General features: G+C 44.8%; 2 protein-coding genes and 1 long non-coding RNA gene across 12 annotated transcripts; 1 reads left to right on the plus strand and 2 right to left on the minus strand.

Annotated features, from left to right (window-relative positions):
* Nucleotides 1-18,461, minus strand: LOC101062122 (AMP deaminase 2-like). Of its 10 annotated transcripts, none has more exons than XM_011613816.2 (19): nt 18,381-18,461; nt 18,068-18,121; nt 7,147-7,277; nt 6,664-6,794; nt 6,057-6,125; nt 5,302-5,410; nt 5,019-5,202; nt 4,804-4,945; nt 4,634-4,723; nt 4,413-4,542; nt 4,123-4,317; nt 3,922-4,053; nt 3,677-3,840; nt 3,467-3,593; nt 3,224-3,387; nt 3,007-3,127; nt 2,751-2,924; nt 2,538-2,648; nt 1-2,416 (listed from the first exon to the last, which is right to left on the minus strand). In XM_011613816.2, the coding sequence occupies exons 2-19, from the start codon at nt 18,075-18,077 to the stop codon at nt 2,201-2,203; spliced, it is 2,400 nt and encodes a 799-aa protein (XP_011612118.1). In that variant the 5' UTR covers nt 18,078-18,121; nt 18,381-18,461; the 3' UTR covers nt 1-2,200. The 10 variants fall into 10 exon arrangements, with proteins under 10 accessions (XP_011612118.1, XP_011612117.1, XP_029683067.1 ...); XM_011613815.2 differs by having other exon boundaries at nt 18,367-18,461; XM_029827207.1 differs by lacking the exons at nt 18,068-18,121; nt 18,381-18,461 and adding exons at nt 15,971-16,098; nt 17,237-17,310.
* On the plus strand, nt 16,111-23,999 carry LOC115246988 (uncharacterized). Its single transcript, XR_003886087.1, has 2 exons — nt 16,111-16,442; nt 23,768-23,999. It is a non-coding gene; the product is annotated as an uncharacterized lncRNA (long non-coding RNA).
* On the minus strand, nt 19,056-22,465 carry LOC101062347 (G-protein coupled receptor 61-like). The gene is made up of 2 exons (XM_011613903.2): nt 22,254-22,465; nt 19,056-21,357 (listed from the first exon to the last, which is right to left on the minus strand). Exon 2 carries the CDS (start codon nt 21,150-21,152, stop codon nt 19,746-19,748), a length of 1,407 nt encoding a protein of 468 aa, XP_011612205.2. The 5' UTR covers nt 21,153-21,357; nt 22,254-22,465; the 3' UTR covers nt 19,056-19,745.
* Nucleotides 24,000-25,248: the final 1,249 nt, after the last annotated feature.

Consider the following 25,248-nt stretch of genomic DNA (forward strand, 5'->3'; position numbering starts at 1 on the left):
TGAAGTGAATAAACATGCTTTATTTTGATTAAACCATTTCCCATGAACATTATCAGGAGCACCTCTCTAACACTGGCAATTATCCTCAGGCAACAGCGTGCCGACAGATCAGTTTACGGGGGGAAAAAAATGGGAATTTTGCAACAAAATGATGAGACAAAGGGGGAAAAAACAGGACGGAGTTTGAGTAACAGAAATCTACCGCCAACAGAACCATGCGATGACTGAGTGGCTGCAGTATAAACATGATGCTGAAGCCATATTTGTAACTGTTGGTCAAACAGCCATTCTAACAACGGATATCATTTTTCGGGGTGGTGCTGCTGTTACTGTGGCTGAAACAGGGCAGCAACATGGCAGGTAAAAGTCACTTGTGAGGTAGGGTGCATTATTTTGAACCATAGGGGGACAGTCGATGAGTTTCAGACAGCAGGAAATTTGTTTTCTTATGGACAAACGCGGAAATAAAAAAAACAAGCGAGACAAAAACAAAGCTGCAATTTAGACAGATGCTTTTGTGCTTCGTTGCTGAACACTTGTGTTTTTTTCATCAAAATAATAGCTAATGTGTGGCTAGATGGTGGCTGTAGGGAAGCTAAATTAAAATCCATCCGTGTGATTAATGAAGCCACAGTGATAGAAGTTTTAAAAAGAAATGGCCAAAAATGTTCAAGTGAATCAAAAAAGCATAATTGATGGAATGACGGGGACTCGATGATCAACGGCAACAAAACACGCAGAGCAACATCAGCATGTGAATATAAAATCTCTCATCTCTATATCACCTTTACAAAAATACACTTTATACTTAAAATATTCAGCGTACAACTGCAGTGCAACCCTTGCCACACTCAAAAAAAAAAGCTACTGTATTGTTACCAACAAAGAAAACAACTAGAGTACAGAAACATACCATAAATGTTGTCAGATGTGAGGGTGTTCATGAATAAAAGCGGACGTTTATTGTGGGGACGTGCTCCGAGCCTCCGGGCGTACTGAACTGCTACAGTACCACGCAACTGTCGTGTCCCAGCACGGTTTAGATCCTCAAAGACAAAGTAAACGATGAGTTCAAGTCTGACTGAAAAGCTGGTCAGCAGCTTCCAACTGAGATGTTTTCAAGAGATTCATGCAGGCATGCAAGAAAAAAGCACTTAGAACCAGAAGCAGGTCAAGGCTGTTTTACACTGGGCATGCAGCAGAGTGGCCCAGGCCCACCGCGGCAGCGGCAGCGGCAGCAGAGGCCGACTCTGCCCGACAGGATATCAGATGCAATGTGATGCGGGCAGGAAGGACAAAAGATCCGGGCTCATAGCAGCCAAAGGTGGAAATGAAAAGGCACTGTGAAGGTGCTGCTGTACGATGCTGAGCATGCAAAAGCGCCAGAGGCTCTCATGACGTTGCAGTTGTGCGCTCCCTTCCTCTCAAAGGGAGCAGAATTTACACATTTATCTGTGGAGAGGACGTGTCCTTCTCACTGTAGCGTGACTCATTTGCGGTTTGTTTGATGGAATGTTTATGAAAATAAATCACTGGCAATGTCACAAGCTTTGAGTTCTTCAGGTGTTCATTTAAACGCCGGAGAAAACTGCAGGTGTGACATGAAAATGAGGAACACACGCACGTGCTGTACAGCCAAAGATTGGAAGAACATTCAAGAGTTGTGCAGAAAACTTCAGGGTGCTGGTTGTTGCTGTAGATACTACGGAGATATTAGGTAATGCTGACTGTTGTCACCAAATAACAGAATTACTCGCAGGCTCAATCCCATGATTCACGATGGGCAGAGAATTAAAGTAAACACTGATTTCAGTGTAAAGAAAGAGAAATCCCTGCTCCATCTCTGCTAACATTCACAACAAACACCTGAATTGTACGTTAGAAAGTGAACGGAAGCCTAAATCTTAACGGAAATTTAACAATTTAGTGATGATTGCAGAGATCTCAGAAAGGTGGCCACACCACAATCCTTGGCTTTTTGGGATCATTTTCATATAACCAGGGAGGTTGACGTTCTATGTTTCATATATTTTTTTAAAAGTCAATCAAAACAATCATTTGCAAAGTGTCATTAAAAACTTTCTAAGTGGACCATATGGTGGGGGGGGAAGGGGTCTACAGGATGGTCGTGGGACGTTAAATCGTGTTGAAATAGAACTGGACATGCTAGTTTATTGTGAGTGGACTACAGGCTGGGACCTCAGCGTTGACCTGGCAGAGGGCCCATCGTCAGGGAGTCCTCCTCGTCGATAGGGTCCAGGCCGTCAGTGCGCACGGCGTGAGTGATGAGCTGGAGCTCCTCTAACAGCGTCTCACAGCGGTAGGCCACGCGGATGTCCGGGACGTTGGTGCGGCGAATGTCGTTGCACTTGGGACCTTCCTTGTAGTAAGAAGGACCTAACCAGTAACTTTTAACCTGGAAGTGGAAACGCTGGCATGACTGGAAAGCTCCGACCCGCTGTTGTCATTACGTGCAGCATATTGCACGCGGAAGCTGTGCATGTATGCACGTTTACTAAAGTAGTGCACGGGTTTACCTGCTGTGAGAAGCCGCTCATGAGGACGCTGTTTCTTGCCAGCTCACACATATCACAGGAACTCAGTTTCCACACCTGAGCAGCAATGCTGTACTCCTCCATCAGAGGCTCCTGCACACACACACACACACACACACACACACAGAGATCCAGATCACATCTCATGGTTCATTTATAGCTTATAGCTGTGATACAGGATGTGCACATTCTGACCTTGGTGAAGTGGAACTGGAGAGGATCATCAGTGGACAGAGAGACCATGAGTCCTCTGGACAGATACTCTGGCAGAGGGTTGCGATGGTAGCTCAGGAACAGGCTGTTGTTGCTCAGCGGCGACATGGCGATGCCAATTTGAGCCAGGTAATAAAGGTACTGCAGGACCGGGGCCTGACAGATGAGAGATAGAACCTCAGGTCTAATGTATCTCAGCGTTGTATCACGTCTCAACGGGAGTCAGTTGTGCCTTTACCTTCCTGAGGAGCAGGCCGTGGGAGATGTTCTCTGATAACATAAAGCCCGACACCAGGTGATGAATCGGCCCCGCCTCCCCGCAGTGAGGTCGCAGCACAAATGTGTTGAAGCCCCGTCGCCTGTTTACCAAAACCACAGCGTTACTTCATGTGTCCTCTGAGAATGTTGGCGAATGTGTCGGAAGATGAGGTGAAGGAGGAAGAGCAGATTCCGACCTTCGGAGGTGGTTGAGCACGGTCATGTTGGCGTAGGTGTAGTAGAGGTAATAGGAGTATGGCGGATTGTCTTCCTCGGTCCAGTCACCTGGCAGCGGACTGTCGAGGTTGAAAATGTGGTGCTCAGGTTTGGACTCGTCGTCCACACTGTCGAAACCCACCAGCTGGGAGGAATTCAAGAAGACGCAACAATCAGTGTATTTGAATGAGCCATCCTGGGAGGTCTTGTCATGTGACACTGACGTGTTCCAGGAAGAGGTGGAGCTCTGGGTGACTGCGCGGGTTGACGGTGGCTTCGAACAGAGGCATGAAGATGTTCTCCAGCATCTCCTGGAAGTTGGCCAGCTGCTTCTTTGTGCGGTAAACGTCACTGGGAGGCGACAGAACAGAAACTTCCCTAAGAACAGATCCAGACAATGTCTGACCTTTTTACAAAAGCTCAAATGTACTCACAACAGCCGGGGCACTTGAACGAGCCAGCGGACATTATCGGAGTACACGCTGTGTTTAACGGCCCACTGAGCCAGCTTGTCCCATTCGTCCCTGGAGCGGCCGTAGATGGACAGACGGAGCTCGGAGTTCTGGTACTTACTCTCCTCCAAGTCAAACATCACCTCCTGAACACACACCGGGAGACATCCAAGAATCAGTCGAAGCGTCAGCAAGCTGCGGATGCGTGCGCGTGAGTGGGTTCGCACCTTGATTATGTGCGCAAAGTATTTCCCTTCCACATGGTTGTCGGTCTTGATGAAGATCTCCCTCAGAATCGACTCGCCGATTGGGTTGTACTTTGAGTTGAACTTATCAAAGCGGTGGAACGTGTTGCGGTCCTGAAAGGGACGAACGCCATCAAACCTTGTTTATTCCTCGGCACCGCGAGCCGCTGGCGCCTTTCTTACCGCGTGCATGTCCAGAGTGTCGACGCTGAGATCGAAGGCCGTCAGGTTCATGGTCTCGAACACCTCTTTGAGGGTTTGACCTCGGCCGTTCTCGATGTGGACGATCTCCCCGGGGTATTTCTTCATGGCTCTCTTGATGAATCGCAGCAGGTGCTTCTGATTCATGCAGGAAGACGCGTGGATGTGTGTGTCCACCTGGAGGAAGAATGATTATCCCATTAGATTGGACGGCTCCGATCGTTTCAGCACGCTGGTATTTAACATACAGTGCGTATGCACGTGGTACGTGCCTTGCGTATGTTGTAGAAGTCTCTGTGTGGAACTTTCTTCTGGGCCGCCAACTCCTTCATCTCATTCAACAGGATGTGCATCTGGAATTTAGAGCTTAGGTACTGCAGGCGGCGATAGCAGAAAGACTTCCTGGCAGGGTCAACCACAGGAAACAACCATATTTAAAAACCAAACGAGGACAGGAGGTCAGAAACGGCCCGGAGGTCGGCGAAACACTCACACTGGACCATTGATAACCAGAGCCATCATCACATTCAAGTCTGCTATATACTCCTTCAGGTCAGGATAAGGCAGGTCCAGCTCTGTACTCCTAAAATGGAGAACATAAAAGGTCAACCCTTTGGAGTCGGGCAGCTTTACATTCATTTAAACGCTCTATATCGGACGTACTTGTCCATATTGGTTTTCTTGGTGTAGACGTGGACCACGCCACCCTCCATCTTACACCCATACCCTGTGTCTCCTGGCATGCTTTTAGGGTCCTGATTGTCATATGGGTGCGTCTCAGAAACAGGTGGATGGACACGGGCATCTGGGGAGAGATCAAACGGATATCTGCTGCCGGCATTCACTCAAAAGTGAGCATCATCCTGAATGTGCCATACCAGCATCAACGGGGGTCTCCGCTACATCGTACATTCTCATATCCAGAATCTTCAGGCCGAGGTCCTGCAGGGCGTGAGCCGTGGTCTTACAAAAATTCTGCAGGGAATAATTGATGTACTTCTCTCGGATGAATAATGCTTTCACCACACACTTGGCAGCGTCCACCAAGTCTGTGAAAGGCACCTGTGAATGTGTCAAAGGGCAGAATGAATAAAAACCGCTGTGAAAAGATTCATTTCCACTGTTGGAAGGTAAAAAGTGTCTCAGGGAAAGTCTCCTCACCCCACATTTTTCCTCTCCAGATATTGAAACGCGCTGGAACTCCTCTATGTGCACCTCCTTCTCCTTAATCACAACGTTGTCATTTTCTACACTCTTCTCCTTGACTAATCTTTAGTGACACGTGCAAGGTTGGAATTGTTAGAGAGAAAATAAATGGAGAAAAGAAAGAATATAAAAGTAAAAACAGCTTAAATGGAAGAGTTGCTATTGTATCGGTACAGTTTTTTTAATTTCTCCACAGGACATCAGATGTGCCTAACAAGGAGCCTAACCAATTATAACCATTATAATGTTATTAATGTAACTAAACCACATGCTCAAATTAGAATCAGATTATTTTTATTATTTTATGAATTTTAACTATTTATTAGCAACATTTGTTTGAGAACTGTGAAATTATGATTACAATGAAAAAAATAATTGGGCAATTAAATAGAGCTACTAATAATTCCAACAAATTTTAATGAAAAACCCTTTGACTGCATTTCCAGGTAAATGTCAGAGATCCTTAAAGAAAAAGACAACTGTAGATACACCAGGTCACCAGCAGAGGGCGTTGTGATCATTTCTGTCAGGCCTTCAGGAGCAAAGTTGTCAAATTTGAGTGAAGACTTCCTGAATAATACAGATTATCCTAAAAGTATGCAGAATAATCAAACACGACCCAGCAAGCAGGTTAGTAGAAGGCCGCAAATAAGCAAAACAGCTGAAACCGATCACCTTGTGCACATGGTACTGCAGTAAAGCTCACTCACTCTAGATCTGCAGCACTGTCGATTTTCATGAAGTCCTGTTTGGCACGGAGCAAGATCTCTGGCTCAAGCCTTGATAGAGAGCGGCGCAGCATAAGTGGCAAGGCAGGGATAGTGGGGAGGGGGGGCAGATGGGAATCAGAAGAAGTTAGAAGACTTTAAGCACACCCAGTGAGAGAGAACAAATATAGGCACTAGCACACACACAAACAGAAATACTTACATATTAAGCAAGTGATCAAAAAAATGGAAAAACTTTTAGTGAAAAACCTTTATTCTGTTAGAGGAGCCACATCCCGCCTGCAAAACACCCCACAACTGTCTTAGAGGTGCAGGGTGCATCGACCCCCCTCCATCCCCCGGCCCCCGGCCCCCCGTGCCCCACCCCACAGTGACAGAAAAACACTGAACACTGGATCAGCTGGCGACTGCTGTGGAGCCCTGTTAGCCGATTGATGACGTTAGTTAGCCCACATACTGGCGTATCAGAAGCTGATAAGCAGGCGTGCATGGGGAAAAAAAGGGTGGGGGAGAGCTATCTGTATGGCCTGATATGCTTGTGTGCGCGTGTGTGTGTGCGTGTGTAGGTACTGCGTTTGTGTTTCCTTACTTGATGTCCTGGCTGATTTGCCTCTCGAGGCGATGCCGGCGTTCCTCCAGCTGTTCGATGGGGCTTTCCTCGGGGAACTCGTAGGGAGCGCTCCGCATCTCCGTCTCAGCCATGCTGCGTGTGAACAGCTCCTGAAACATCGCATCATACATCATCACCTCGTAAAAATGACGGGTCACCAAGGGAACCAACAATAAGCACTAAGGCTCACAAAACACACTCTTCTCAATAAGGGTGACGAAAGAGCTGCCATTTTATAGAAAAATATATTATATTTTAAGAATTTATACATTTGTGACATCATGTCAAATGGAAAAACAAACTGTGCTGACACTCAATCAGGTTCTTTGCAAATGATTGAAGGATTAAACTCTTTCTATACATGTAGCACATCCTAAACAACCACACTCTTGGTTGGAGATTATTTGCAGGACCGGTACCACAGGGACCTGATGTAATCAGTGATCTGCTCTGAACTTTTACCTCAGCAATCTCTTTGTACTTTTCCTCCATGGATGTGCGCAGGTCGATCGGGCAGTGTGTGACAGAAACGGGAGTCCCTGGAAGCGACCTCTGCGGCTTGAGAGGATGTGACCCAGATACACCAGTGAGGTCTGCAGGCAGAGACATTAACAGTCCGTGAGAGAACGCCACCAGTCACTGCAATCATGACAAAAACTAAAAACGATCTGATGACGCATGAAAAATAAACACAAGCTTAGAATGGAAGGTGAGCGCGAGTGTTGTGCCACAGGTTTTCCTGCATGGTTTCACAAACATGCCTGTAAAAACAAGTTAATATACAGTTCTAAGTAATATCAGTGTTTATAAAAGTGAATAAAGCTTCGACATGGACATGAATTAGGGACACTGTATATTATTACCCATGTCAAGAAATTAAGAAAAAAACATCAGATTTTATTATTATTATTAATTATTAATATTATTATTAATATTTTATTTTAATTAAAACGAATAAATTATTTATTTGTTTAAAATAACAGCAGCAAGTGGTTCAATGAGTGAGGCAGGTGGGCCACATTGCAGGTTTAACTGATCTGAAATATTTCAAAATGGCATCCAAACCCAGAAAGATGTGAAAGAAAATGGAAAAATATCATTTGAATGGATTGAATAATAGCGCAAATAGCAAAGACTGGTCAAAACTGGAATCAAGGCAGGTCTAAAGTGCCCTCTGAGTACTGTAACAACTCGAAAAGCCCTGTAAAGATAAGCTGTCAGTAAGATAATGCAGCAAAATCCCATTGCTGGAGAATGTGGCATTAACAAAAACAATAAAAACCTTTACTTGTAGTTTAAGATGAATTGCAGGGGTTGTTGCTTTGGGTAGAGAATATTCATTTATAGACAGATGTTTTTCCACCTTGGAACGAGCCACTGCTGAATAATTGGAATTACAAATAAATTATCTTTCAGCTGTCCTGAAAGATACCGTGCCACTTTGCTCAGACCTACTTGGAGAAAGAAGTGAACTGTTGTGGCTCCAGTATAAACGGGAGCCACCTGGAGGTGACAGAGAGGGGCCTTCCTCACTCCCACCTGCTTAAAACAGATGACGCCGTTCCGGTTTCAGCCTCAACCAAGCGCTCTGAGAAAGTCAGCCTCACTTGGATGGTTCTCCCCAATAAAAGGCCCGAACTGGCAGAAGGCAACAAGAACCACGCTGTTCCCACAGGAATTCATCCCTCATAATAACTCTATAGCTTTGGGAGTGGCGTGTTCCTCCTCCTCTATAATTGTCTCTTTGCTGTTTCTGTGTCGGCTCTGCTGCCATTATTTTCTGCTATGTGTCTGTTTCCAAGATGGGAGACGGGAGTGAACCAACCTGGTGACGCCATGAGGCCTTACTTTACTGAACACTCAAGAGTTAAATGACATGACGTAAAAGGAACGCGTGGACATGCTGCACATGTGCCTCATGATACCAATCATCACGTAAAGGTACCTAGAACAAGCTTTTCAGTTGATAAATGAGTTTAGATATTCACACACTCACACACACGCTGGGCCAACATAGTCGTCCCCAGGATAGTAACCGTGTAATCCCTGACCTTTCCACCACAGATGAACCTTAATCCTGCACCAGCAACTCCATCCATCCCAGTGTCATCACCACACAATTCTTCTGAACGCAGTCATACAATGGAACAGAGAAAAGAGAAACACGAAACTGGGGAGACTGGAAAGGTTTTGTAAATTCTACGGCCACTTCCTGTAAAGCAAAGACAATGAACGGCAGCATCAATCAGTGCAGCACAATACCTCTTTAATGAACCAGCCTGACTCATTTATTTGATATGCTTTGTCAGTTTAGAACAACTCAGAAAGCAGACACAGTGAACTGCAGACATTCCACAAAGGCGCACAGTGACCTCCTGCACACACAGGTCATTTCCAAGTTTTATTCCATCTTCGGTCCCAGTGTGAGCACAAACACTGGTCTTTGTACTGAAGAGGTGACGCTCAGCTATGCTAGTTTTTGCAACGTCATCATAATTCAGATATTGAACCCTGGCCAAGTCAGTTTGAGTAATAACAAACATCAAGATTGTGGTAATTAATGGGTGAACTTATGAAGGAGTGTAAAGATCAGCAGTCTCATATGTTCAAAGCACTAAGCTCACAGTTCGTCTGCTAAAAATATTTTAATAGGATCCATTAATACTGATAGATATCTAACGTATCACCTTTATGTGTAGTCAAATATCAGTCAGAGAGACGGTTTTATATTACTGCGACACCAAAATGACAATAACAACCATGTTCATGAACCCCATAAATAACTGTGCATCAAGACTGTGAAGAACTGGGCCATTTCACGTTAACTGTTAAGAGATTTCTCACTACTCCTCAGATGTTTTCACCTAAAAACAGCAACAGGAAGTGACAAAAACAGGAATGACAAACCCGCACCACCGGTGCTTCGTGCCAGCTCTCTCTCTTAAGTCTTCAAACTAAAAATTGCAAACCAGCAATACCAGAAGCAGAAGAGACATACATCCGGCATCTAACTCCTTCAGGTCATTTTACTTTCATGAAACAATAAACTTTAGAAAAAAAAAAACAATTGTACCATACTGTAGAAAGCCTAACCCAGCTGTATACCCTTGCTCAAGGGTACCTCAGGGGTGCTCTGTCACCTTCCCCTACTACAAGGACGCCTTCTGATTTGTGCGCACTGGGATTTGAACCGAGAACCCTCCGCGTCTCAGTTGATTATATGCTGTATATTACTAGAAGAAATAAATATGGAAGGAAAAAAAGTTCTACACTGCTCGTTGGAGTGGAACGGAAAGCTTAACCAAACTGAGACACACAACAATCTAAGTCATCAAAATAATAAACAATCAAAGCAGATCAGAATTTTAGTGAATGAATAATGGAACACTGTAATCTGTCGGCATCTCGGGTGTTAAAATATCTTTGTCTTTTTATTCCCTTAATGAGGTGGCACACACTTGAGGTGTTTCTTAGCAACGACATTTAAAAAAAAAAAAAAACATTCACTTAAAGTCTTTGGCTTAAAAATATTTGAACTGTTCTATGCAGACACAAACACTAAGCATGCAAAACTACTGTCAGAAAATCCAAAAAAGGCCAAAATTCTGGCTAAAAATACCTAACTTGTCGCTTTTTGGAGAGAAGAAAACAGAAGATGAATAACAGCTATTTCTGTCAGCTCCTGTGGTCAAAGGTGTTTGCTTTTGCTACTAATTCAGATGTGTCTGCGTCAGAAACACCAATGAAAGGATGCATAAGTCGCCACAAAACACCACAAAATATTCTCAAACAGAATAAATAAACAAAAGGCAAACATGTTATTAAGGTCAAGGTGCTTTAACACCGGGCCTCTTCCAGCACACGTCTTAAGTTATTTCATTGTCTTTACAGTATATGGCTACCTAAAGACAGTGGTGCTCATCTCCGAGCCTAATTGTGCGGTATTTTTAATCACTCATAATCTGAAGGACTCCATAAACTGACAGCAGCTCAGGATCCCCACTAACGTGCTGTGCAGGTTACAGTACCTCTACGTGCCCGCCCGCCTGCTCCCTTTACCGCTGTCTCCGCCCGGGTCGCAGCGGGGCTGGAGCTCCTGATGCTGCCTGGGACGTGTAACTAGGCCTGGGACGACCGGCGCACCCTCCCCCTCTGGCCCGGCGGAGGAGAGAGAGAATGACAGCGGGTAAAAAGAGAGGCGCTTCTCCCTAAAGACACACGGCTCCGCTGCTAGAGGAGCCGCACAGTCCCGGCTTGTTTGCGTCTTTCTCAGCAAGTGACAGCGGCGTGCGCGGCGAGTGCGTGAGCCGCTTCATCCAGCGGTTGTGTCCCTTCCCTCCGCGGCGGCTGCTGCTGCTGCTGAGTCCCTCAGCTGTGACGGCCCATGAACGGTGCGGGGCGCGAGTCCCCCCCCCCCCCCAACCCCGGATTAAATATAGGGCTGGACCGTACCACGTTGCAAAACAGGGGCGGGGCCAGAGAGAGACCTCTTGCAGTTTCCTCGCGCTGTAAAATGGAGGAGGCCGGCACGCTAAGCCACGCCCACCGCAATTTAAAAGTCTTCACCACATCTTTTAATACGTTTGAGTGTGTCGTCTTTTCCCTTTAACCCGTCTTAACTTTGACACTGTTTCGTGTATAGAAGAAAATAGCAAATTCTGGGGCCTCACGTTGGAGTCCAGTATTCATCATGAGCTGAAATAAACAAACGTTCATATTGCCCTAGTTGCTATCTTCCTTTCTCTGCCCGTCTCATGACAAGGATGTATCTGTGCTCTTGCACCCATGACTTCTCATGACACGAATAAACAACGCAGGCTGTATTTCACTCAGTACAACTTCACAAGTGACACTTGGAAAATGTATAAGGCTAAAACAAACATGCAAGTGTGCAGACACACACACACGTACACAGCTGGGCTCAGGCACAGATGAATGAACACTAAATATCCTGAGTAAACCATGAAGACGAAGCTGCTCCACTTGTCTGGCACAGATGTGTTTATTTTTCAGTTTAGTTCTACCACATACACCTCAAACATCGCCTGAAGAATAACAGGGTGAGAAACTTGTTCTAATCAAGGAGCACTTACACATGTAAATAGTCATTTAAATTAATACAGCAGGAGCTTAATAGGGGAAATGTAAAAGCACTTCTTAGAATTGTATAAACACTGATGAAAACATCAAATGAATAAGATTTTTGAGTTGTTCTACATTAAAGGTAGATAGAATTAATTTTTAAAAAGCTGTGCTGTGTTTCAGTGTCAGGTGACCTACTACAGGACACTGTCTACGGGCCAACTGGGGTAACCATACTTCCTTTTGACTGAATTTAAAAATCAATAAACTACCAATAACCACTCACACTTGTTGTACCACAGCTGTACCTCCACCTCACAAAACATGGAAACATCACGATAAAACCAGATCGTTCCATTTGAAGTACGGTAACACAAAGACTATACAATATAATTTCCTATAACATCACCAAATTTATTTGTTTAGATTTTTCTAAATGTTTGATTCTTTGGGCAGCAGAACCATGGCTGCACTGTTTGTGCCTGGTCGTAGCTGCTCCCTGGTCTCTGTGAAAATAACCTTTGTCCGTAAAAAAAATAATCCCTGCCTGGTTGGTTTTCTCAGCTCCACCTCCTGCCTGTTCTCTGAGTGGTGCTGCCGTCAATAAAACACACTCATCAGCAAACTGTAATCAAGGGAGACAACATCTGCCAGGGCAACGCTCAGCTCCGAGACACCCACCGTGTATGATGTATAACCTACAAAATTGAGGTGTGTGTGTGTGTGCGCGTGTGTGTGTGTTGGTGCAGCATTCATATTGCAACTGTGACAACTGTAGATCTAGCTGCATACGTCGGTCTCCAGGAAATGAGCAGATAGTGTGATGTTTATTTTTGTCACTTAATGACTCAAACTGAACTAGATGTATTGTTGGACATTGTATTGACGCAAAGATAAATTCTTTATTAGTAATAAGACATTAGGGAAATCCAAACTCGGGCAAATAGAGCTTAATCAGCAGGGGCAAAAACAATTTATTCAAGAAACACTGGGACCGATACACGACAAAGCTGGAATGTGGCAAGAAAAACAATGTGAGCTGGCAAAAACTGAACCAACTCCATACAAGGAGGTGAAAAAGATGAGGAGCGAAGAAAGAATGTTCTACAAGTCTAATAACCATGACCTTAAGCCTCAATAGGAGCTAGAGTCAAAGGAACCAGACTAACTTATTTTAAATGACTGAAAACAAAAGAGACAACGCTCTTAATGGTTGCATTATAAAGAAAACCAACTTAACATTGGACAAGCTTCTCCCAGATGATGAAGGGAGAAATTAGGTGTGCTGCTAAGCAACAACTAAGCCCTGTAACCCTCAGAGGACCGCACAAGTTCAGCCTGTTGTCAAGCAGTCCTTCAGTGTGTAGCACAATATTCCCACATGATTACAGAGGGAAACACAACAGATACCCTGGACCAGATCAGCCAGAGCTCTGCCCAGTACCAGAACCTCTTACCACCTGTGATTGCGGCTCTCATCATATCTGAAAATAGCAAAGAGGGCTAGCGCGCCACTTGACACTAACAACACGTAACATATTGTACCTATCACTCCATGGACACTGGAAGCTTGACAGTATTCCTGACTGTTCAAGGTGTATTTGGGATCAAAGTCTGAGTCGATAAGACAGAGTTGCTTCACTGATGTGAAGTCGGGGCGCTCTGATGAAACACATCCTCTTTCTGAGAATTTATTACAATCTTTACTTTGGGAGATAAAAAGAATGTCATAAAGGCCACAATTGTTGTTGTCATTTGTTGCTTAGTTGTATAAGTAAATACACTCATTTCAAAGTGGAAACCGACATTAAAAGCCTTTTTTTAGTTCAATGGAACGTGTATGTCAAATATAGGGATTTTGCTTTTCAAGGATTTGATCATGCTAAGATAAAAAAGTTAGAAAATGGGGAGGATCCACAGACAGGAAGCAACTCAAAAGTTGAACCTATATGAAAAAGAAGCTACAATAATGCACCAGTAATATATTGTGGTGCCAAATGCTTCACAATTGATTACTGGTTCCAGACAATAGCCATTGCAGAGGTTATTACTCTCTTGCATCTACAAATCCAAGTGTTTATTTTGTTTAATGTGTCTCATGGGTTTAATCATTGTGTAAAGATACGAAAGGACAATAAAAACCTGGTCAGATGCAAGAGACTGCATTTCCAGGTTACATTGGTGACATGCTGCATCTAATAGCCATGGTGATGTGCCATGTTGTGCTTCGTGTGTTTATATTGTGGTGGGGATTAAAATGAGTTGTGCTACATCTGCTTAACCACAAAAACAAAAGGCCCACCTGTTACAGCTTCAGGGGCCTTGGAAACAGGATCTCCAAAATCCCTTTTCCAAGGCTGACACATTTTCTTTGATACATGGGAAGCAACTGTGTTATTTATAGCTTAAGAAAGCCGTGGAATTTTACAGGTCCTATGTCATATCTGAGTACAGACTCAACCGGCCTCGGACAGGTCTGGTTTGACTCTATCTAAAAGTGAGAGCCTCCCCTAGAGGCGAGACGAAGAACAACACTTTACAAACTACTGCTGTGAAGGATGAAAAACCAACAATAAAATTATTTTACATATCCAGATAAACAAGGAAAACAAGCTTTGTTACAAGTGTTCTGCCATCTGCTCTTCATCCCATATAGATCTGCCCCCACTGCTTGAAGCATCACTGTAGAATATTATAAATAATGTAAAACAAATTAGCCCCTTGGTGATAAGGACAAAAGTGGAAATGGCGTACGAAAATAACACTTGAAATCAAGACAGACAGGAACTGTGTAAGTGATTAATAATAAAGAAGGAAGGAGAAGGAAGCAAATGCAGCAGCCACTTAGAGTTTAAAAGAATTTATAGTACTAAAAATGCACTGTTGCCTGTTAAGTTGGAATCAAATGTTTTTCACCTCTTCGCATGAAATAATTGTAGCTATCTGATTTAGTATTGATACAGTGTATATTTTAACCAAAAAAAGATTAAAAAATCAGATCAGATCATAGCAGAATCTAAATTGCCTCCCCCCTGTTAGACACTCCAGTCTACTTATATAAGCTCTGGCTGCAGTCCTCTGCCATTGCTCGACTTTCTAACATGTGATGCAATCAATTTTCTTGCAGGCCAGGGCAAAGTGATTAAATTATCTCCAGTAATGTCTTCCCCAGTTAATCAATACCCCCATTTTCCAAAATTAACTGGGAATAAGAACTTATTAGCTGGGAACTAAAGGAATAATGTCAGGAGCTGAGCTGAAGACTGCAGCTGCTCAGGCTACAGTGGGTTTTCTGCAGGCAGTAAATATCCCGACAGAGAAGCGTGGTCAGACGGAAGGAGAGCGACGGGTCTCCATCTGGCTCTTTCGATAGATGGGGAGAGAGGAGGGCTCAGCCAAGCAGCTAATTGAGAGGCCTGAAATGAAGGCAGAGCTGCAGAGAGCACTAAGTTATTTATTACTGCAGCAATGGCGGTCTTCCTCAGCAAATATGGACTGTATGTGCTGAGGAAGACTGTCTTTCCTGTTTGCATTAAGATGAGTAACTGCTGCTGCCGCTGCGCCTGCGGACTGAGGAAGCACCTTGTCAAAATCAAACTGCCTCACGGACATTTTCTCCCTCTACTTCTTCTTGGCCAGCAGTTGGTTCAAAGCAGAGTATGAAGCTGCGCTTACTTGGCCTATAAAACGTCACAATAGAAGGCAACGCTCCCACATGAACTATACACAGACGCTTGCACTTGTACTGTGTGCATGCATAGAAGTAAATGTACAGTATGAAAATAGATTTAATTCAGTTTCATTTGCAATGTAAAAGGCAAATTTCATAATCAAACCTGAGATGGGCTCAGATGACTTATAGGGATAATTATTTGTCTATAACAAGTAATTAACTAAAATATTAAAGGTTTGATTTATGCCGCTGTGTCTCTTTAAAATTCTATTAAAGAACCCCACAAACTACATTAAGGTATCTACACTTTAGATTGAAATGGCAAATGTGTTTTATATATCCGATGTTGAGGCATCACACGAACGCAGCATCTCAATAACATGCAAAACGGAGCAGCAACAAACAGCCACAGCACCTCACAGCTCCCATATGCAGCAAGGACCCAAACATCCCACAGTCAAAGTAGCCGAGTGCTGTTCATCCCCCCACATTTGAGAGTTCCATCATCGTCTTGGTGAGACCCTCACTCACCAGGGCTGGTGGTGCTCTGCAGGCTTCCCCTCTTCCGAAACGGGGATTTGGGTTTAGGCTTCCCTTCTTCATTGTTAGCAGAGGAAGAGGAGGTGGAGGATGACATCTTCCCAGCTGTGCTCTTGTGGCTGCTGAAGCAGAATGAGTCAGAGCTGGAGCTCGTGGCAGGACAGCGGGGCAGCAGGACCCTCACTGGGCCGGGAGGAGCTCCTCTGCAGAGGAGGCTCCTCCTCCCTGCCGACAGCGAGTCGACAGTCACGCTGCACCCCCATGAGCTATAAGGCAGCCCATGGCTTCCCCGATCTCCATTCCTACTGGGGGCCATGCTCCTTAGTTGCCCTAGCAACCTAGGAAGGAGCCTCAGGTATCCAATGCGGTGCAAAACCGCAACTGATGAGGGCATTAGAGTGTGTAACAGCAGCCAACAACACTGGTGAGCCGACCAACGACAGCCTGATAGCTGAGTGCTAAGGTGAGTGAAGGACAAAAGTTTTTTTTTCCACTCATCTAAAAATAGCAAACAGAACACGCTGGATCAAGGAGAAGTGGGCTCAGGAAAGAAAACAGAACAGAAGGTGAAAAAAGTCTAAGGAAGTCAGCAACATGACACTAGTGATAATCTACTATTAGTTTCTCAATCTTATTTTCTAAAAGATTCAAGCCTAATCACACACAGCACAGGTCCAGCTGCAGAGAAATATCCTAAACGCAGAGCATCATTGGAAGGGTGAAGAGCAGAGCTTCCTGCATGGACTTTATTGCCTGTAGTTTATCAACATGTCTTCTACAGCAACAGCATGAACATGTCAAGCTAAGAAATAAACCTAAACAAAACCCCACCAATTTTTAAAATACAGCTCTGTAGATGTCACACAAAACACTTGCAATCATGCTTAAAACGTGTGAAAAGTGTTGCATGGTCTAGTAACGTGACTAAAAACAGTGTAAAAATATACCTTTCGCAATAAAAGCGCCTCACCTGATTCAAAGGCAAAGGGCTCCACCTAGTGGCGAGAACGTATAAAGCGTTCATTCGTCCTGTATGACTGTTTACCACTCACAATTAGCTTAGAATCCATGTGCTGCTTATAAAGTGTAGTGATTTTATAGTGTTATCACAGACGTATCTTGTCTCACTATCTACAGCTTGGTTTATTTACACATGCACCATTAACCGATTTACGTCCTGTTTCCAAACACACCACCATCCGTAGTAGCACAAGAACATAAATTCATCAATAAACAGGTAACAGCCAAATTACTCACATTCTCAAACGCTTACGCGGACTTTCTCCTGTAAATCCTTCTTTGGTTTCCGTGTGCATGTGTGTTTACAGAGATCAGATGCTCAGCTGCATTTGTAAATCTGGATGAGGGATGGGCATTAAAGCCTGATTTAATAATGGCAAAGATGAGCGCAGCAGCACTTTAGACAGATCTCTGACTGCAGCTGCTCCTGAAATGGATGCTTATGAGATCTTAAACTGGATCTTGAGTTAATCGGGACGGCCACTTTGGAGAATTAGATTCCAAACACTAAATTGGAGAATGATTCCTAATTTAGATATGATATAAATCTAGAAACAGGGAAGAAAACTGAGAACACAGAATACAAAGTAATTTTGCTAAAGCGGGGTTTGAAGGTACTGTAGTGTATTATACTAATCATTTGAATTAACCGACATATTGCGCCACCTATCGGTAAAGTACCTCGATTCTGAGTAGCGTTCTTAACCTGTGTTTTGTTTTTGAAGGCCTGATAGTTTTGATACATATTTGCATTTAATGTAGAAGGGAAAAAACAGTAGCCCTGCACTTGAGAACCTACAAAGTTGATAACTTTGTAAACTAGTCCTTTTAAAAACGTAAACTAGTCCTTTGAACGATGTGTTTGTATCTGGTTCTACTATGTTAAATAATTGTATTTGATAGCTATCGGCTCTGATTTCGCCCTTGACTCCAAATTTCTTCACAAACTTCTCGCCAAATCCCCTAACACACTTTTAAACTGCTCTTTTGACATGAAAAACGTCTATTTTGACATTAGAAACGTGTCACATGGGTGATGGTTGTGTTTGATTTCTTTTATAAACTCACCGGTCGACATGTTTGAAGAGCAGCAGACGTTGACGTCACAACAGGAAAGGTTGTCTACAAACACGAACACACAAATCGGTTTCAGAAGGCTTCCACATACTCGGATTATGAATCGGATTATACTTGACGATCTTTAGGGTAAATGTGTCAGACAGTAGGAATGTAACAGCGACTGTGACGTTTTTAGCCTCGGCAAGCGGAACATGACAATAACTTCATCCTAAGGTTTACGTTTACGCGTTTTATGTTTGTTCCTAATAAGCAGAAGTTAGTCCGGCGACGTAAAATAGTAAACTAACTTGATTTTATCTACCGAGAGGGTTTAATCAGACCGTCTCTTGTCTTCCTGGAGAGTCAAAACATGTGACGTCACGCCGCTTCCTCAAAAGAAAGGACAGAGTCTAACTTTGTGGAAAACTTTCATCCTGTCACATTCCTGCTGTAAAATATATCACACGCACCGAATGGAAACTTGCACTGGCGATATTTGTTGTAAAATGTAAAAATAATAATGGCGAAGTTACTTATCAAAAGAAGTAATTCGTTGTCTTAAACGACTGACAAAAGCGTGGAAATTATGAGCAAGTATACAAGATGATTTACAAACATAGAAAGTCTTTATTTGAACAGCATCTCACGCCGAACTTTCACCAAAACACCACTTTTAATTTGTCTAAACACGCTCATATCAATGCAACACAATGAAAACAATCTCTGAACACGCGGAAATCTGATGCAAACATTGAACACTTAATTATACGTAGACGGCAGATGAAAATTAAATTTCAACTCGATGATTTTTTTTTTTTTTAAATTCTTCTTTTGACGATTCATTTTGGACTTGGCATCACCACACGAAAAACTTGAAAGAAAAACCTCTTAACCCTGTTTGCACATTGAGAAATACCCTGCTAGTGTGACACATTTACCATATTTGACCCCGACAGTTGGTTGAACTATTATAAAATGTTAAATTCTCTCATCCTCAAGCTGTAAAGTGAGTGAATACCTGTTTTTGTCCTCTTGCCTTATATTGTATTTTGTTGTTTGTATGCATCACTGTAAACTTTTGTTTCCATGGTGGGGTAATATAAAAATATCATGGAGAGAAGCATCAGGAAAAAACACATACATGAAAACACCCAACCCATAAAAAGTACAGTTAAAATAATCTGACAGATAATTTGGCGATTGCATCAAATGTTATTAATAAAACGATGCAATTTCTACATAGTCATTTTTTTAGATGTCCATCCACTAAAGAGCGTGGATCCGGAACAGATCCGGCTTGTTCTTCCTAATTCAGAAAGACCACCATGAGGCCACAGCATGTAATCAAACCTCAGACGGCTGACGTGAGCAGTGGCATCGTCATCGTCATCCCAGACGCTGCCTGTGTCTTCTTTAATGCTCTTTAGTTTGTCAACCCTTTACTCTTGTGTAAACACCGCAGAGGAGTGATTGTCTTGCGGTTTGTCATTAGACCAGAGGTGATCTGTCAAACTAAAGGACCGCTCCCTAACCTGAAATGAAATGGACAATCTGAAAACATACAACCATAAAACTGCATTGATTTAAATGTATAAATTACTCGAATGAATTCTTTAGTAGCGTTCAGTTCGTGATCGGGAATGAAACACCTTTTACCTGAATAATGACACTTAATCTCAGTCAAAGCTCAATTGTCTGTGTATATATGGTTATTTTTCACCTGCTCGTTCTCGGTAAACTCTGAGGTCTCCTCTCCGATTTGTCCGGGAATACGGAAATCGGTGGGAATGGGTTGTGCAGATTCGGAGAGTTGGGACTGAGCCACAGGACAGCAGGCCCCCATTTTAGGACTGGAGGTGCTGTGAGAGTTCTGCGGGTCCAGATTACAGCCAGTGCCCTGAAGAAACTGAAGGAAGTTCTCCTCGATGGATCCTTCGCGACTGGGCAGTCGGTCCTCCAGCTCAAGCCCTGCTCTCCGAAACAGACAAGGCAGATGCTTCCCCAGCTCCTCCCGGATCTGTCTGTTGAGGCAGCCATAGAAGAAGGGATTGGAAGTGAAGCAGAAGTAGCCGATCCAGGTGACCACTTCCTCCGTAGATGCGAACGTGGCGGGTGGAGCGGCGGCCAGTGCAGAATACAGGTGGAATGTAAAGTAAGGTAGCCAGCAGCAAAGAAACTGCCCACCTACCGCCACCAACACCGCGGCAGCTTTTCCTCCCCCGAAAGGGCGCTGTGGAGTAACCCTGCCTGTCCCGGTCCCTGTCCCTGTCCCAGAGCTGGTGACCATCGTGGAGCGACTGCTGAGCGACTCTGACCTTTGTCGACGGGGCGTGTCCATCCAGGTGGGCAGAGGCCCGTGGTGCATGGCGGCCACACGAGCCACTTTGAACATATTGCAATACACAACAAGAATCACCAGGAGAGGACACAGGAAATAAACCAGAGTAAACAGAACAATGAAGGCCAAACGGTTCAACCCTCCCCCTGTCCAGTGCAGCGAGCAGCGCCTGTTACCCTGAGGAGGGGGATACAGGACCGCCGCCCCGTCTCCCCCGATGCCACCGCTCCCGGGAAGAGAACTTCTCCCACTTTGCAGGAACCAAGCCAGCAGCGGCAGAGCAGACATGGCCAGAGCTTTGACCCACACCCCCACCAACACCGATGCCACCAGGCCCACAGTCATCTTTACTTCGTAGCGCATCGGGTGAATGATGTAGTAGTAACGCTCCACATTGATGACGGAGATAGAGAGGATGGCCGCGCTAACCAGGCACACGCTGAGAAAGAGGTAGCTCCGGCAGAGGGCTTCCCCGAAGAAGGCTCGCCCCGAGAGCATGCCGAGGGGCATCAGCACCAGGGCTGCCAGCAGGTCCACCACACACAGGTGGAAGACAAAGGCAAACTTGTGGAGCTGTGGGGCCTTGGCGATGACCGCCATGACGGCCACGTTACCAACCACGGCCAGCAGATCCATGAGTAGCATAGCCACCAGGGCTAGCACCTGGGACAGGGCCCAACCCTCAGACAGAGGGGAGGCCGATGTATTGGAACTGAGCTCAGGGGGTGGGTGGGAGGAGTTCCACATCGGTTCCATCGAAGGGTGGAATCAGGCAGGCAGGTACGACAGGTCACCGGCCCATCACCCATCCTTCACGGCCAGGAAGTGCAGCCAAAAAACTGTTGTCTGAAAATGAGGACCGGCTTGTGAAGGAGGGGGACGCTGCAGCTGCCACAAGGATGTGAGCTTGATTTCCGTCCAGCTAGCACGTCTTCATGTCTGCTGTCAGTCGCCGCTCGGCCTTGACGGAAGAGAGAAAGTGACAAAAATCATTCAAGCGCTCCAGCTGCATCTGCAGTTTATAAAGGAGAATAACTGAAGGTTGACTGAACCATCGCGAATCTTAACGCCAAAGAGACCAGCTGCTGCGACGGATCGTACTTAATAACTATGCAGTGAAGTCCTGGTCCACCCTTTAACACTCAAATTGCCATCAAAGTAAAACAGGCCAAGGAGGGATCCCAGCTCTTCCCATTCTGGGGTGACAAACACATTTCAAGCACACATCCTGTCAATGTATGAACGCCTGGCAGTTTCGACACTACCTCTGCACGCACGGGTCATCCTTTCCATTGTGCTACCTGCGGCGTGAGCTCCGGTCCAACATCTACTCATTCCATCTCCGTGCCTTCATGCTAACACGAGGAGTGTAGCTAATGTGGCTGCCTGGAAAGCGTTGACCCCGGGTCTTCAACGTAAAATGCACCCGCAGGCTGCAGATCCCGTCTGCACAATAACGCGATGCAGTTGGGGGTCGAAATACCATCTATTTCTACAGGTGATCCTCTGCTGCCCGCTTGAAACCAGCAAATTCAACCGGCTGATGCAGTGAGAACAAGATGTAATCAGGTTCAAACCTGAGCGCTGAACTCCCTCCTCACCTCATGAATGAGTGACTTGTGTGGACAACATGTGTCCAGAGGGGTACTCCCATTTCTGCCTGGTTTAGTCATGACTTCACGCCTACTTGTTTATATATTAATCACCGAGGCGTTCTAGCCCCTGCACACAGCAGTGCTGCCTCACAGGGTTTGGCACCGGTTGGGAACCATCAGAATAGGGTGAGATTATTGACGACATCGGAGATCTAATGAACCGAGGGTTGAAAGATGGAACGTGGCAGGGAATGTCACATACCTGAGCCAGAGGGTTTCCTGATGCAGCTTTCTGTTGCTTTAGTCTTTGAAGATAAAAGCCCGGCGCGGCGCCTGCCGCCAAGGCACACCGCCAGCCTCGGTCACCGGTGGGTCGTGTCCAGGCGTTTTTTCTTCTCAGCCCATCCTCTGCCTCCTCTTGCCTCCTCCCTGAATGTGTTAAGCTGTGGAAGCGAATAATTATTTTTTTTCCTGGGAGGTGGGGGGGGGTGGGATGGCTTGCAGAGGCACCAGCTCAGAGCCTCACAAACACACACTGACTGCAGAGATGGAGCATCAGGCAGTGAGGGAAAGGACCAGCGCTGCCACCTCTGCGGGGTCCTAGTGTCCATGACTCCTGTCAGCTTAAACCTTTAAATGTTTGAATTGCTTAGCAGACCACAGTGGAGGATGGTACATTTAGTCAGTTGTTGCTAGTGTTGACACAAGGGATGTTCATTAAAATCTGGAATGCACTCCAGATGTTCAACATCATATTTGAGCTACCAGCTGGCTCAGGCTTCATATACTGTGCACAGGAAATCAGAGATTTCCCCCCAAGTCTACACCAGCGTATGTCCCTCTGTACAAAACCGCAAAATTAAAGCATTGTGAAGTGCTAGCAAGACCTGCAAACATTGATATAAGGCTCACAGCGCAACCACAGAAGCTACGAAGCTCTTGATCGCCCCCTGTAGGGATGCTCCAGTAAAGCACCTCCTCCCCACACACGCTGCAAACGTCACGTACTGATGTTAGCCAGCGTGAGACAGAGTGAGATAGTTGTGGCTTTACAATTTATTTTCTTGTATTTTGGGTGTTTGTTCAAACCATTCATGAACTGCTCTGATGTAAGGATAATGGCTCCACATGTTTCTGTTGCTCCGGCTAACAGTGACTCACAGAGTGATTTAATTGATTAATATGACCTAAGACAGCGAGGCGGTAATTAGGACAGGCTTCAGACCCCACCATCCCATCTTCAGCTGATGCTGTTGTTGCCACGGTGATCCTTCCACGGTCCGTCTCATTGCTCTGTCTGCAGAGGACAATGAAATGTGGGCCATTAGGGGGAAGGCTACTCTATTGAAGGAGCAATCACGTAGCTGCCAGGTTTAAGGTGTTTGCATTTCTAAGGTTTGCGGCCGCAATATACATAAGATTTGCATTTTAAAGCAGGCGGGGCAGCATCTTCATGATTAAAACCAACGTTTGAATTGGCAGCACCACACGGGAGTTTGCTTCATCACAACGGAGCTGGTAAAATCCCAGTGACAAATTAAATCCTCTGGTTGAAATATTACATTCACGGTCATGCACATTTAGTCATCATTACACTAATTCACAGCTCATATGCTGTTGCATAGAGCTGCAAGTCTGTCCACAAATATACATAAATATATAACAAAAAGGATTGAGTGTCTCAATTTTGTCATGTGGTGAGAATTGCGTTAATATTGTTGAGGTTGGTGTTCTGTTTGGCTGGTGTCTCCATCTCCATCTTCCTTTTTGTTCCAGTGCTGCGTTCAGGAGAGCATGGAGGACTGCGGGGACAGCAGGGAGACACACCTACAGCTCATTCCCAAACCAATCTGGGACTTTACCCGCTTGCCAGATGGTCGCGTCAACAGCCCTGGCTGTTAACCTCCGAACTGAAGCTCCATTCCCAGCATTTTATGGTTGTGATTTCCAGTAATCTGAATTTGTGTTCTGTTTTCTTGGGTTTAATAAAAGCTGGATGGACTTTAAACCTTGGCTCTGCATTATTGGGATCTAGGACTTCTTTCATTCCGTCACAAATACCTTTGTTTATGAGACAGTGTAACTCAAATTTGATCCTTAAGGATGTTTCTTGGAAAAAAGTTTTTTGTACAAACCTACTGGCTGCAATAAATCAACACTGTGAATATATATATATAAAAATATATATATATAAATTATATATATATAATTTTTATATATAACAAAACAACTGATTGAGGGTGAGCTGAGAGGTATAATGGACATAGAATACTGCTGTTGCCATGGTGAGGATATACAGTAGCTCCGTGACAGGATGCACACAGAATTTTGTTTTAGGCACAAATTCCTCTCAGAGGTCGGCAGAATGCATTTAGCTGGAATGCTTAATATATGGAATAAAGGCTCTTGAGAATGCATGGTGTGTGTGTGTGTGTGTGTGTGTGTGTGTGTGTGTGTGTGTAGTGTTGACTCATGCCAAAAATAGAAGAGTCTTGCATGGGCAGCAGCACCAATCACTGCAATCACAAATACGATGGTTTCTATGGAAACTTTGAACATAGAGTCTACTCAGAAATAGCAAAGGACACCGAACTCACCTCAAAGGGCCTCGAACTGCTAAAGAAAAACAATAAAGATAATAATAGGCTTGGATAGGCCTTCATATATCACATTTTCAAATATAATTAGTGCAGCCTGAATTCAGTCCTTTGACGTGTGCGATCATTTCAAAACAAAAGCACAGAGAAGTTTGGTTTTCTCTCGACGTTCTTCTTCAGGCAACTGTTTCAGTAACTTGCTGGGTTTCAGTATGAACCCAAACATTTCCTTCCCCTCTGCGTCTCTTCTGTTTCCCTCAGCAGCGACTCCGTGTGTGATCCCACCCATCAAAACCGGCGCCGGTGTGCGATTCACTGAGACGGCGAGGCCTCACGGCCCTCCATCCCAGCCTCGTTACCGATTATCCCGTTGCTACGGGGATCTTCTCTGCATACCGTCCACCTCGCAGAGGACAATGATGTATGGGCCCATTATGGCTGAGACGGCTCTTTTGGAGGAGCAATCATGGCGCGGTCCGGTCCGAGGTGGTCCGAGGTGGTCCGAGGTGGTCCGAGGTGGTCCTCGTTTGCATCTGTAATGTTCTCGGTCATAATTGAACAAACATTTGCATTTAAAGGTGGCTGGAAATCTTGAGACATGCTGGGAGGATGAACGTTCCAGCTCGCAGACAAATTGAATGCTGCCATTCTGGAATGTGA

Source organism: Takifugu rubripes, chromosome 19 (assembly GCF_901000725.2).
Source record: "Takifugu rubripes chromosome 19, fTakRub1.2, whole genome shotgun sequence".
Lineage (NCBI taxonomy): Eukaryota > Metazoa > Chordata > Actinopteri > Tetraodontiformes > Tetraodontidae > Takifugu > Takifugu rubripes.

Coding starts and splice junctions, on each gene's coding strand:
- LOC101062122 (XM_029827206.1), bottom strand. CDS start 17,295: ATGCACACGGAAACCAAAGAAGGATTTACAGGAGAAAGTCCGCGTAAG. Junction 3,841..3,921: donor ACTTTGCGCACATAATCAAG/GTGCGAACCCAC, acceptor GTGTGTGTTCAG/GAGGTGATGTTTGACTTGGA. Junction 2,925..3,006: donor ACGGCCTGCTCCTCAGGAAG/GTAAAGGCACAA, acceptor CTCATCTGTCAG/GCCCCGGTCCTGCAGTACCT.
- LOC101062347 (XM_011613903.2), bottom strand. CDS start 21,152: ATGGAACCGATGTGGAACTCCTCCCACCCACCCCCTGAGCTCAGTTCC.